A 14,067-nucleotide genomic window follows, 5' to 3' on the forward strand; every position below is an offset into this window, starting at 1 on the left:
ATAAGTCACTTGCGAATCTGTTGGAGAAGGATTTGGCGATCTCTTGCGATTGTTACCAATCGATGTTGTATCTTGTATCACTTCCGAAATGCTACCTTGGCTACAACGAGGAAGTAGTCTGAACTCAAGAAACTTTTCAATAGCAAAAAATATTTGATTTTTACTTAGAAAGGGTAAAAAACATTTTGGGGAATGTGGGTCTTATTTCACGACACCCTAAACATAATTAAATCAAGCTTATTTTATTTTCTTTTAGTTATTTATTTATTAAATTAAAAGAAATAAAATACATACAAACATTACAAAAATTCTTATCAAAATATAAGAACTACACCATTTTTCGTTGTTGAGAATTTTCCAAAAGAAGTTAAAAACGTAAGTAAGAGATCCATCTTTAACAAATTAAAATGGCGTTCCTTAAAAAATACTTTGAAATTGATAAATTTTAAAAATGAAATTAATTTTATGATCTTACTTCAAGCTCCTCGTCTTTGTAAGGGGCGAATGAAAGTATTTCAATTGTTAATTCTTCAAACATTCTTTTATAACATCTCTTAAAATTTCAATTTCTTCTTTTATAAAGTCCAATCTCTTCTCAACATCTTCTTCACTAAAAATCGGACTTAAACCTTGAAAATAGTTTCAAGTTTTATTTAATTTAAAATTGGATTTTTAAATGAAATAGGAACTTACCTCTGCGTTTACATACTAAGCGGTACATTATTGTAATCCCATCAATAATTCTTCTCTTGGTGGTTTTGTGGTCAATTAAACAATCCTTTGTATCTCCAATTATGTTTTCTAATCTCAAACATTCTGAATGTACCTGAGCACTGGTTCTCTCCAGCTCAGAAAGTTCACTATTAAGCCCAAGAAGTGCCAGCTTAGCCTTATCTGTAAGTTTTATCATTTCAAGACGTATACTTTCGATTTCTTGAAGTTTATTCTTTTGAAGTTCACAAACTTCAGCTTGTGTAATCACTTAAATTAGGAATGTGTGTTTTGGCAAATATTTCTTATAAAACAATATTTTTTTTAAACTCACTTAAGGAATCACATTTTTTCATGCAGTCCTCGATCGAAGAACAATCATTGGAAACGACAACAACTTCTTCCATTATAGCTCTATATGGTTCTAATTGCGTAATGACACTCTTCAGATCCTCATAAAATTTTGTCATGACCTCAGTATTTTCTTGTACAGTGGTTATAGAAGTTTTAAGCTCCATGTGAAGTTGCTTTTCATGGGAAATTGTTGTTTCAGCCAATCTCTTTTGGGTATCAAAATCTTTGAAAAAATCATTTGCCCTAATCATACGCTCACGGATCTCATTTTGCATGGTAATGATTTCATCAAGTCGCTTGGAATTGTTAATGCTCTTTTGTTTGACATCTTCAAGCATTGTGTGTTGAAGTTGAAGCATTTGAAGGTTCTCACATTTATTTTGAAGAGCTAGGAGTTCGATTTCATTGCCAGGTAAACACCAATTAGGAGGCTTACTATGAGTTTTGAGGAAGTTAACAATCGACACGGCACGATGGAAAACTTTACTACTTACACCAATAACTTTTCTTGTTGCTGAGACTCAATGAAATAATCTGCTGATTTTTCAGGATTTAAGCCTAAATTTCCTTGTAAACCAAGTTTCCTGGCAGGCTTAAAGGGGGGCATAACTCTTAAAAAAAAAATTAGTACTGCTTGCTTGAACGATTTTATAATAAATGTTTACTGAGGTTTGAGGCAAGGATTTGATAAACTTTCAAGATTGTGTTTCTATAAAATTTAAAGTAAATATTTAATTGGTGAAACCTGATATTTTCGGTTGTCTCATTGTGTTAAAATGAATTAATTGACAAAGCTTCAAGAAATAAAGGGTTTTCTAATAGGGACGAAGCACCAAAAAGCCTCGGATTCAATGTTGACAACCCACGCAAACGAAATAAGGACAACGAACTTCGGATATGTACGTGGAATGTTAGGTCCCTTAACAGACCACGTGCAGCCGAACAATTATCGGAAGCCCTAAACTGCTGCACAGCAGATATTACAGCCATCCAAGAAGTGCGATGGGATGGACCGGGCAAACGCAAACTAAACAGCGTCTATTTGGTTGTGGATTTGTTGTTGGAACTAGGCTCAGGCAAAAAGTCTTGAGTTTCAACAGTGTGAGCGAGCGCATCACGAAAATCCGCATCAAGGCTAAATTCGCCAACATAAGCCTAATATGCGCGCATGCCCCAACAGAGGAGAAAGATGAAGACATTAAAGACATATTCTTCGAGCTCTTGGATAAGACATATGAGCAGTGCCCTGGCTATGACATTAAAATTGTCTTAGGAGATTTTAATGCCAAGCTAGGAAGAGAAGACATCTTTGGTGGGATAATCGGGAGATACAGCCTGCACGACACCACCTCCAATAACGGATTCAGGCTGGTCGATTTCGCTGCTGGTCGAGACGTTCTGGTAGCTAGTACGCAGTTCGCGCATCTTAATATCCACAAGGGGACATGGAAATCTCCTGATCAATCAACCGTCAACCATATTGACCACATTGCGATCGACGCACGACACTTCTCCAGTATGCAGGATATCCGAACATTTCGAGAGGCCAACATTGACTTGGACCACTACCTGGTTGTAGCCAAGGTAAGGCTACGGATATCCCGATCCAAGCCAAAACAAGGAAGTACTGTGAGAAGATTCGACGTTAGACGGCTACAATCGCAAGAGACTGCCATGTCCTTTTCCGATCGAGTCTCTAATAACCTCTCAAGGAGTCCTATGCTTCCTGCATTAAGCATCGAAAACCAGTGGCAACATTGCCTTGTAGCCATCAGAGATGCCGCCTCTGAAGTGCTAGGTTTCACACGTCCACCACAGTGAAACCCCTGGTTTGACGACGAATGCCGGCAAGCGCACGCAGCGAAACAAGAGGCACACAAAACGGCGCTGCACAAAAGGACTAGAGCTGCTCGCGAGCTCTACGAGCGGAAGAGGAGAGAGGAACACCGGCTTCTTAGATGGAAAAAAGAGAGCATGAGAAGCGCGCGATCGAGGAGATAGAGGGATGTCACAACAGGAATGAGGTTCGTAAATTTTACCAAAAGGTAAAAAAAAACCTCCCAAGGGTACCAGCCACGAACCGAAGCCTGTAAAGACGATCAAGGCAACATCGTAGTAGAACCGCAGTCGATGCTGAGAATATGGAAAGAATATGGAAAGATCACTTCTTCATATTATATAACGGCGATGACGAACCGCTGTAAGGGAGATAGAACCACTCAACTTCGGCGACGCAGATCAACAATTCCGCCTACCCGACCTTGACGAAGTGAAGATAGCTATATCTAAACTTAAGTCAAACAAAGCTGCTGGAGCTGACGGCATCGCTGCCGAACTATTCAAAGCAGCAAGCGATGACTTGGTACGGAGCATGCACCAACTCATCTGCAAAATATGGTCGGAAGAAAGCATGCCCGATGAGTGGAATCCCAGCATAGTGTGCCCGATACATAAGAAAGGAGACCCTCTAAACTGCGCCAACTACAGAGGCATCAGTCTCCTTAACATTGCGTATAAGATCCTCTCTGCCGTATTATGTGAACGTCTGAAGCCATTCGTCAACAACCTGATTGGTCCTTATCAGTGTGGCTTTAGACCAGGAAAGGCCACTATCGACCAAATATTCACACTACGGCAGATCTTGGAAAAAACCCAGGAGCTTCAAATCGATACCCACCATCTCTTTATCGAATTTAAAGCCGCGTATGACAGCATCTATAGGGAAGAGCTCTACCGTGCAATGTCTAGTTTTGGATCCCTGTCAAACTTATCCGTTTGTGCAGAATGACGAGGGAGAATGCACGCTGCTCTATCAAGGTCGGAAAAGATCTTACCGATTCATTTGATGTCAAAAAAGGTTTTAGACAAGGCGATGCACTGTCATGCGACTTCTTCAACATCGTTCTGGAAAGAATTTTGCAAAACTCAACCGTCAACACTAGAGGCACAATCTTCCAAAGGTCCATCCAATTATGTACTCGGATACGCAGATGATATTAACATAATTGGAAGATCAAAGCGTGATGTCAGTGGAGCGTTTTTGAGCATTGCGACGGAAGCGAAGGAGATGGGTTTAGTGGTCAATGCGGGCGAGACTAAGTATATGCTGTCATCAAAAAAGGACACTGAACGACGACGTCTTGGACAAAACGTCACCATGGACAGCTATAACTTTGAGGTAGTTAAGGACTTTGTCTACCTAGGCACCGCTATTAATACAGACAACGACACCAGCGCTGAAATCAAACGAAGAATAACTGTTGCAAATCGCTGCTTCTTTGGACTTAGCAGGTAATTGAGAAGTAAAGTCCACTCTCGAACATCGAAAATCACCATCTATACAACACTCATCATCCCAGTTCTCATTTATGGCGCTGAGGCCTCGACCTTATCAAAGAAAGGTGAGAGCGTCTAGGGATACTTCGGGAGAAAAATTCTTTGGGTGATTTTTGGTCCCGTACGCATAAATGATGAATGGAGGAGGAGATATAACGACGAACTGTACCCGGAAGGTCTTCGAATCCAATCCCGAGGGACGGCGCAGTAGAGGAAGACCGCGACTCAGGTGGCGCACCCAGCACCAACTTGGCGTGCGAAACTGGAGTCAGCTAGCTAGGGACCGAGCTGGCTGGAGACGCTTGTTGGTTGAGGCCCAGGTCCGCCCTGGAATGTATCGCCACCTTAAGTAAGTAAATAATAGGGACGGATTTATTTTGACAGATAGTTTTGACCAAATAGATTCTCTTAATAAGTCACTAATGGCACATCATCACGGCAAGTAACAGCGTCGAGCAACACGTGCTTTGGCTTTGGTTTTAAGTATATTTGCTGATATGCAGTTCCCATGCATATCCTCGCCTCATATTACCCGGTGGGAACGATCGCCGATTTCCGCCACTCGTGTGCAGCGCCTGCATTGTCAGCTAAATGACTGAACGTGATAACTTCAACTATGGAGCTAGAGGTTTTACAAGTTATGTTCCGAGTTTGAAATGTATGACACAAAATGTACTTTAAAAGAATACAGCTGACTGCAAATGATGTCACTTATGTTATCTGAACCTGTCCAATGTCTTCAAAATTTGGAGGAGAATGGGCTACTAATATATAAGGGCTGCAAACCTATCAGTTTTAGTCGATCGGCATAAGGAGGCAAGTTGGATGTATCATCCCAGGGGATGCCACGTAAGGCAAATCGAACGAAACGTCTTTGAACATTTTCAATTCTGTGTGAATGGTTTTCATAAAAGGGAGACCACACTTGGCATGCATATTCAAGATGAGGACGGACTAGGGAAATGTAAAGCGCTTTAGTTACATAGGGGTTGGAAAATTCTTTTGACCATCTCTTAATAAAACCAAGAGATCTATTAGCTTTATTAATAATTTGGTCAAAATGGGAATGGAAATTAAGGTGTTTGTCAACATAATACCAAGATCCAAGGAAGTAGTATAGAGATAGGTAGAGATAATCTTAAAAATTTTCTTATCATCCGAAACATTAGGATATCTGAGTTTTTTAATTTAAGACAGACATCGTTAACAGATAAGACGAAGAGTAGGGGGCCAAGGTGACTACCTTGTGGGACTCCAGAAGTTGCATGTATAGGACTGGAGACTGAGTTACGGAAAAGGACTCTATAAGTTCTATTCGCAAGATAGGAGTTTATCCAGTTTATAAATATAGATGGAAAGCCTAGAGCTCTTAGTTTGAGATAAATTATCTTATTGGATATTTTATCAAAGGCTTTGCTGTAATCAGTGTATACGTCATCAACTTCTTTGCCATTCTCAAGGGCTGACAAAACTTTGGATATAAATTCAATTAAGTTAGTCGTATCTACCTTTAAGAAAACCATGTTGAGCGGGGGAGAATAAAGGCTTGCAATGGAAATAAACGGAATCATAAACTAAGCTTTCAAAAAGTTTTGGAATGCATGAAAGTTTAGCAATAGGTCTATAATTGTTAATTTCAGTTTTATTGCCTTGTTTATGAATGGGAAATATAAATGAATCGTTCCATATATGAGGAAACACACCTTGGGAAAGAAAGAGTTAAAAGAGTGCAGTAAGAGGCTTTGACAGAGAATGCATACATTTTTTTAGAACAACTGTTATTGTAAACGATGAAAGGGCGGTTTGAGTGCAACCATCGAAATAACTAAAGTAGTGTGGATCAGGATCATGCAGATGTTCACTATACGATTTGCTAAAGTAATTAGCAAATAGATTTGATACGGTTGCTGGATCAGAGGAGATTATGTTGGAGAAACTCATTGAAGGTGGAAACCCATCAGATTTTCGTTTGACATTTATAAACTTGAAAAATTTCCTTGCATCAGAAAGAAGGTTATTTTCCATTTGGTTAAGGTATTGGTTATAAGGGGATTCCCTTAATTCAGAGAAAGAATTATAGGCGAGAAGATAGTTGTTGTGATCAGTATCAGATTTGGACTGTAAAAAGATCTTCCAAAGCTTGTTACGGGCATTTCTAAGGCTACGGAGCTATTTGTTATACCAAGGGGGAGCAGAGGTGAAATCTTTTCTACGAGAGAACGGTACTGATTCTTCAATACAGTACGAAAGAATCAAATAAACCAATTTGTAAGGGACTCAACTGTTAAGTGGAGGGATCTTAATTCAAAGTCGGCTGAGCTAAGAAGATTGTTAAGTTTGGAGAAATCAGCCCTACGAAAATCATAGCAGTATTCTATAATTGATGAAAATATTTATTCCTTACAAACCAAGCACTTGTTTGATTCAATTAAATTTAAGTTAAAAGTCGATGTCCAGATTTTTTAATCAACACTTTATCTCCTTTTTAAATTCAAAATTTAAATGTCTACGTATACCATCATTTTTCTAGTTAGTTAATTATGAATTAAATTATTACATCATATGTTTTTATTTAGGTTTATGTAACTGAAACTTCGCAGTTCTCAATTTATTCCCCAAATAATGGATCGCAACAGAATCTCAATATTTTTACATGGTCAGAATGTCACCCTGACGCACGGTCTAAAACCTGATGGACCAATTTTTTTATTTAAACCCTAAATGCAACAGCCCGGCATAACCACTCCTTACACGCCTGAGCTCCGAAAATATCGTAGTAGTTCAACATAACTGGAACTGTAGACCCCACCGTTGATTCCATCTCGGGAGTTTCTGCGCTGCATTCTTGATGAAAGAAAAGGTGCCTAAGTGGAAAAATCTCTCTCCTCTCTTGTTGGCTTCTCTAAACAACTCTCCTCTGGGGTTGGAACCTAATCTCCAGTTCAGGTATTAGGCTTAGGCACCAGATGTTCAATGTGAGAGTAGGAGTTGACATTTTAAAGTTCAGATTTTTTATTAAAGTTTAATTTTATTGCCTTTTTTAAATAATTTTTTAATTTTTCACAGACTATAACAAAATTGTCAATGCAACGCAACGTTCTCTTTTTTAGTATACATCTTTGTGCATACACTCCTCGTCAACTGAATACGCACAAACATTTTTTAATATACTTTATCCATTTTTTTCCAAACAGTGATGGTTATTATGCCATCTGTTGATGCTAACTATTCCATTAAGATGTTAAGCAGATAATTCCGAAAGAATTATCCAAAAACAACCGCGAGTTTTTCTTCAACCACTTGCAAAGTGTTTTATATGCAAAGTAGGAGTTTTTTTTAGTCAACTGAATAGGTACACCGCCATTTTCTTCGTTGCTTATACGTTTTTTGGAGTGCTTGACAGTTTAAATTAACGATTTTAGTGTTTAAATTTAATTCTTGGTTTCAAATTTTAACAGTCTTAACAGTGTTGAAAAGGCAAACATTGATTTACTTAGAGACCAAGACCTAACTGGACGTGATATAGCCCATAAAGTTGGCCGAAGTTTTAATTTAGTTTATTCTTACTTGAAAAATTAAGATGCATAGGGCAAAAACATGAAGGGAGGTAAGAAAAAACGACAAGAGCAGCTGAGAGACGAGGAATTTTAAGATGTGCATCAAATTCTTCTGATTCTGTGGCAAAAATAAAACCAAAAAGTCGGCGTAAACGCAAGTTGCTCAAAAGTTTTAAGAGTAATCAACAAATCAAGCCATCTTAAACGAATGAAACTTAAGAAAAAACCACAACTTGACGAGAGACGGAAAATGTTGCGATTAGATTTTATAAGACTTCACATGAGTGGTCGAGGTTGTAACATCAAAAATGACAGTAGCTGGGTATAAAGTAATTTTGGAAAGAAATTTTCCTAAATTGTCTAACATCTTTGGACCCATAAACTATTCAATCAGCGCGCGTAATAAAAACATGGATAGAGGAGCAACAAGTGCAGTTGCTTCAATCGCCATCGTAGTCATCTGATCTAAACATCATAGAAAATATCTGGGGATGGTAAGTATGCAAAGTTTATGAGGGTGGTCGTCAGTTCGAAGACAAAGAAACCTTAATTTCTGCAATCAAATTAGCGTGGAGCGAAAGTTCGTTAAATTACATTAAATATTAACTTATTAGCTTACAATGTTGCTGGGCTTAGTAACAAATTATTATTTGTAGATTTTTTCAATTTTTTAAAAAAACATGATATATTTTTTCTGTTCGAAACATTTATAACAAGTGAAAAATTTGAACAATACTCTAAGTATTTCTCTGGATTTGAATTGCGTTGGGTATCAGCAGTACAGTCAATTAAATTTGGAAGAGCTAGTGGTGGACTTTTATACGGTTTTAAAAAAGAAAAAATTAACGCTGTTTTTGTAGATGTCAACAACATACCTTGTGTTAAAATACTATGCACAAACTTAACTTTGTATGTATTACCCACGTACCTTAATTGTAATAATTGGGAAAATGACTTTTTTGCGTTAGAAGACGTTTTAAATTCTTCGCTTGTCCAAAATGTTTTGCGTATAGGAGACGTTAACGCCCGAATAGGTTCAAACCAAATTATTCCAGCAAATTCCATCTGAATTCAATACTTTCCGAGTTTCTTGAAACCCGATCTTCTAAATATAAAACAATTAACAAAAATGGACGTCTATTTTTAGATTTATGCCAAACACATGATCTGTTTATCCTTAACGGTTGCTCCAATCATGATAGTAATGAGGAGTTTACTTTTATAGGGGGAGCGGGAAAATCAGTGATTGACTTTTGTGCTGCATCAGCGGAATGGAGAAATCGTATTTTGTCTTTTAAAGTTGAGTCATAGATTTTCTCTGATCACATGCCCTTGGTTGTCCAATTTACACTAAATAAAATCCCAAACTCAAATTACTCAGAAATCACCCTACCACCCAAAATTATTTGGAAAGAAAGTTTTTTATGTTTTTGTTTGTAAAGTTTATATGCGTCGATTTTGTTTCGTTTAATTTGATACGCCATTTGTGCGTCCAATCACTAACTTTATCGACTGCATTTTGCAATTTTTGTGTAGCCTTCGTAACGGATTTATCTGGCACCAATATTGCAGTATCATCAGCAAAGGTGGCCATGATAGCGTTGATGTCCACTGGAATATCCCTTGTATATAACAGATACAGGCTTGGTCCTAGGACACTTTCTTGTGGTACACCGGCTTCAATTTTCTTAAGTTCCGAGTAATTTTGGTCGTACCGTACTCTAAAGAGTCAGTTCGTAACGTAGGATTTCGGTATTTCGTAGTACTGCCTGGGGAAGTCCCTATGCAGTTTGTACTCAAGTCCCAAGTGCCAAACCTTGTCAAAAGCTTGAGCAACATCTAAGAATACAGACGAGCATACTTGTTTTTCTTCAAGTGCCTTTTCCACAACATCCGTAATTCGATGCACTTGGTCTATCGTGGAATGTTTATTTCTAAATCCAAACTGATGGCTCGGAATTAGTCTTCTTTCTTCAATTATTTTGTTAAGCCTTTTAAGTAGCAGTTTTTCAAAAACTTTTGCCATGATTGGTATAAGCGATATTGGTCTGTAAGATGTAACTTCTGTTGGTGGCTTACCTTGTTTAGGTATAACAATGACTTCCGCAATTTTCCAATGATGTGGCACATATCTTAGTTTAAGGCATGCGTTTATTATAAATTGGAGTTTCTTGAAGGCTATAAGAGGCATTTCTTTCAGAACCTGAGCAGTTATAAGATCGTACCCTGGTGATTTTTTGTTTGACAACTTATGTTGACACATGCTTCTTATTTCACATTCGTCGTTTCTGTCAACAAACTGTAAGGGATATGTAGCTGTGCTTGCTGGGAATGGCTTGAAAACATTCGCGAGATGTTCAGCAAAGAGATCAGCCTTTTGTTTCGGGTTTCCGATCCATTTACCATCTTGAGATTTTATCGGCGGGTTTTGTGTCTGAGGTCTTTTTAGGCGCTTAGTTGCTTTCCATAAGGAGTATTCTGTAGAAGCATCCGTCGTCAGACTTTTCAGGAATCTACTTAGTGAATCATTTTTAAACTCACAGATTCTTTTTTTTAATTCGTTGTTAAGACGGTTAAAAACTACCTTATCATCTGGGAATCTCGTGGATTGCCATTTTCTTCTAGCTCTTCTTTTTTCCAATATCAACTCCTTTATTTCGATAGGATATTTTATTTCTTTTTCTCTCGCATTCGAAATAGTTTGAGTACTTTCTTCTGCAGCCTGCTGCACATCAGCAATAAATTGTTCTACTTCATGATCAATTTGTTCAATTGTTTGCATAGGGGATCTTAGGTTTATAAAATTTTCAAGTTTGTCTCTGAATTCGTTCCAGTTTGTTCTGTTATTCACGAGCTTGGGATTACTTTTTTCTATTATTTCTGTTTCGCTCAGTGATAAAATTACTGGAGTATGATCTGATGATAAATCGTAATTACCTTCGACACTTATATGATTTCGTTTAATACCTTTAACTACGAAGAAGTCAATAAGGTCTGGTATTTTTTTAGTATCAGATGGCCAATATGTTGGCGAACCAGAAGAATAAAATTCGCAGTTGTATTTTCGGCCTGCTTGGTATAGCCGTTTACCTTTTGTTGTTATGAGCCTAGATAGATAGGTGTGTTTAGCATTGAAGTCGCCACCAACAAGGAAGTTATGTCCTAACAAATGTAGGAGTTCTGCATAGTCTTCTTCAGTTGGAGAGCGCCTCGGAGGGCAGTATATAGCTGCTATTTTGAATTCTTTCTTTTTTATACCAATACTAATTGTTGTTACTTGCATGTTTTCTTTAGCAAACTTTGGTTCTTCAAAGTGTGTTAAGCACTTTTTTATAATTATTGCTGATCCTCCCCTAGCTTTGTCAGCTGGGTGCGGAGCGTGATAACATGTATAGTTTGGTAATTTATTATCAAGATTTTGTTCAATAGCGAGGTGGGTTTCGGATACCAAACAAATGTCTATATGCTCTATGTCTAAAAAGATGTTTAGTTCTGATACATGCTGTAAGAGACCGTTTGCATTCCATGTTGCGATTTTGAGTGTTCTGTCCATCATTGTTTTTTAAGAGCGACTTCTTCGCTTAGCTGTTTTATGTTTAAATCTTGTTTGTCAATCCTTTTCAGGATGAGTTCCAGCATTTCTTTTATAGAAGTTTCCTCATTCTTCCGAAAGAAAGTAAAAAATAAAACTACCAAACAAAAATTTTGCATGAACTTCAGAAACTAACTGATACTTCTTAAGTTTACGATACAAGTTCAAGACTAGACTCTCTTTGTAAATGTATAAAAGTTGCTACCAATGTAAGAAACAACAGAAAAATTGTCAACTTCAAACAAAAATGCTTTGATAAAGACTGTTTGAATGCAAGAAATAATTCCTTCGAACTTTTAGAGAAATCAAGAAAACAAAATTTAAATGAAACAGCCACCAAACAGTATATTTCAGCAAATAAAGCTTACAAGGATTTGTGCAGATCAAAACGCCAGGAATATTATACATTAGTAGCACGCGAACTTTCAATGATCAAAGATAGTAAAAGTTTCTGGAATAATATAAAAGAATTGAAAGGATCTAAGCTTATTTGCGGAACAAACTTGAAAGCAAGTTGTCTAGCCGATTATTTCAAAAATTTACTTAATCCTGATCCAATCTCGAATCATTTTTCTTTTGCGGAACCTTTAATTTTAGATCAAACTCTCGATTGTCAAATTTCAATAATTGAAATCCAAACTGCATTCCATTACGCAGCGAACAACAAAGCCCCAGGTCCGGATAGAATAAGCAATGAGTTTTACAAAAATGCGCCTGTTGATTTTTTATATGAAATTCTTCACCTTTTAAATAATATTTTCAATACCGGAAAGGTCCCACAAGCTTTTCAAGATTCTCTGGTCTATCCAATTTTTAAAAAAGGCGATGTTAACCTAGCAAATAATTATAGAGGGATATCGTTTATGAATTCTATCGCGAAGCTATTTGCATCTGTACTCCTTAGTCGCATCAACATTTAGTTAGCAAATAATGAAGTGCTTAGTGAATACAAATCAGGTTTTCGTAAAGGCTACTCCACAGTTGATAACATTTTCACATTAAACTCAATTTCGCAGTATTTCCTTCGGCAAAAAAGAAGTTTGTACATATTTTTCGTGGACTTTAAAGCTGCTTTCGATTCGATAGACCGACAAGCATTATTTTATAAGCTATCACAAAAAAAAGGACTGTCGACGAAACTTCTTTTGGTTATTTTTATTTTTGTTTTTGCCAAACTAAAAGCTGTTAATCCATATGTCCAAAAAATTATGTATTATCTATTAAGTAATTTATTTTTGTTTTAGCTAAACTGAAAGCCCTATTTGCATATTTATATAATTTTTGCAATTGTTCATTTACATTTTGTTAAATAGTAAACATTTTCTTTGTACACAATTTGAAAACACATAGCCAGAACACTTTTATTACCAAATTTAAATGTTATTCAATTGTAACCGAAACTAATGTATTTAACAATTTTAAGTAATAAAAAAACATCTATCTATCATTAAAAAGCTATACGATTCCATGCTGTATCGAATTTACAAAGTAATTAAAAATAAAGGTGGAAGTACCCACTATTAAACTTAAAACCCTAGAAAGATAACCATATTTCATAGGCCATAAGAGATACACATGATTTGTACGTCCAATCGACGTAGGTTATCTTTCTAGGGTTAAACAAAAAATTGTTTCATTCCATTCCAATACCAATTTTAATTTTTGTACCTATTCAGTTGACTTAAAAAAAAACTTCTACTTTGCATAAGTTACACTTTGGAATTGTTGAAGGAAAATCTCACGGTTGTTTTTGGACAAAACTTTGAAATTTTGTTATTTATATGTTACGAAAATAGTTACCATCAACAGATGGCATAATAACCATCACTGTTAAAATGGATAAAATATATTCAAAAATGTTTGTGCGTATTCAGTTGACGAGGAGTGTATATTTGAATAGTACTATCAAGGAACACAAACATTGTTTTAAAGAAGGCGAGCCATGGTGGCGCTGCCTGTACAAAAATTAAGTGTGCAATCTAAAGTAGTATTCACATGAGCGCGATCAACGAACGACGAATGAATTACAAAATGTGAGTTTATATACGTTTGTAAACATATTTCCACACAAATTCTTAACAAAACGATATCAATATTGTTTCTATTAGATTTATGATGCATACTTTTACTTTTCAATATCATATATTAATAAATTTAAGAAAAAAAATTCGTTGATACGAACTGTCAAACTTTATTCGCGTTCCACTTTATCCACACTCGCAACAAATAAAATAATCGCCCATACTTAACCTAAAAACATCATTCTTGTTTTGGTTTCAGTGGTGAATGGTGTTTGGCTGTGGCTCCTTGTCAAACTTCATTCGCGACGAATTAAAAACTCTCATGTGAAAGAAATGTCAAATATTCTAGTTCATTCGTTGGTTGTTGGTCGTGCTCATGCAACGTTTTCAAATTTAAGTGTTGATACAATGCTTCGTTGCCATATTTTGAATTCTTCTATATCTAATACTTTCGAAGCAGATATTTTTTAAAATTTTTATTTCTTATCCTAAAGTG

At 36.5% G+C, this 14,067-nt stretch overlaps 1 protein-coding gene across 4 annotated transcripts; it reads right to left on the reverse strand.

Moving 5' to 3' along the window:
* Positions 1-256: 256 nt before the first annotated feature.
* LOC129946408 (uncharacterized) lies at positions 257-1,733 on the reverse strand. Of its 4 annotated transcripts, none has more exons than XM_056056588.1 (5): positions 1,560-1,733; positions 1,046-1,500; positions 694-894; positions 476-629; positions 257-416 (listed from the first exon to the last, which is right to left on the reverse strand). In XM_056056588.1, exons 1-4 carry the CDS (start codon positions 1,670-1,672, stop codon positions 523-525), a joined length of 876 nt encoding a protein of 291 aa, XP_055912563.1. In that variant the 5' UTR covers positions 1,673-1,733; the 3' UTR covers positions 257-416; positions 476-522. The 4 variants fall into 4 exon arrangements, with proteins under 4 accessions (XP_055912563.1, XP_055912561.1, XP_055912560.1 ...); XM_056056586.1 differs by having other exon boundaries at positions 257-427; positions 694-981; XM_056056585.1 differs by having other exon boundaries at positions 694-981; positions 1,560-1,732.
* Positions 1,734-14,067: the final 12,334 nt, after the last annotated feature.

The sequence above is a fragment of the Eupeodes corollae genome, chromosome 2 (assembly GCF_945859685.1).
Source record: "Eupeodes corollae chromosome 2, idEupCoro1.1, whole genome shotgun sequence".
In the NCBI taxonomy this organism is placed as follows: domain Eukaryota; kingdom Metazoa; phylum Arthropoda; class Insecta; order Diptera; family Syrphidae; genus Eupeodes; species Eupeodes corollae.

Bases quoted from the DNA above. Each gene is read 5' to 3' on its own strand.
- LOC129946408 (XM_056056586.1), bottom strand. From the start codon at position 1,672: ATGCCCCCCTTTAAGCCTGCCAGGAAACTTGGTTTACAAGGAAATTTA. The intron at 1,501-1,559 runs GTAAGTAGTAAA...CAAAACTCATAG, and splicing joins CAACAAGAAAAGTTATTGGT to TAAGCCTCCTAATTGGTGTT. The intron at 630-693 runs GTAAGTTCCTAT...ACTATTTTCAAG, and splicing joins CTTAGTATGTAAACGCAGAG to GTTTAAGTCCGATTTTTAGT.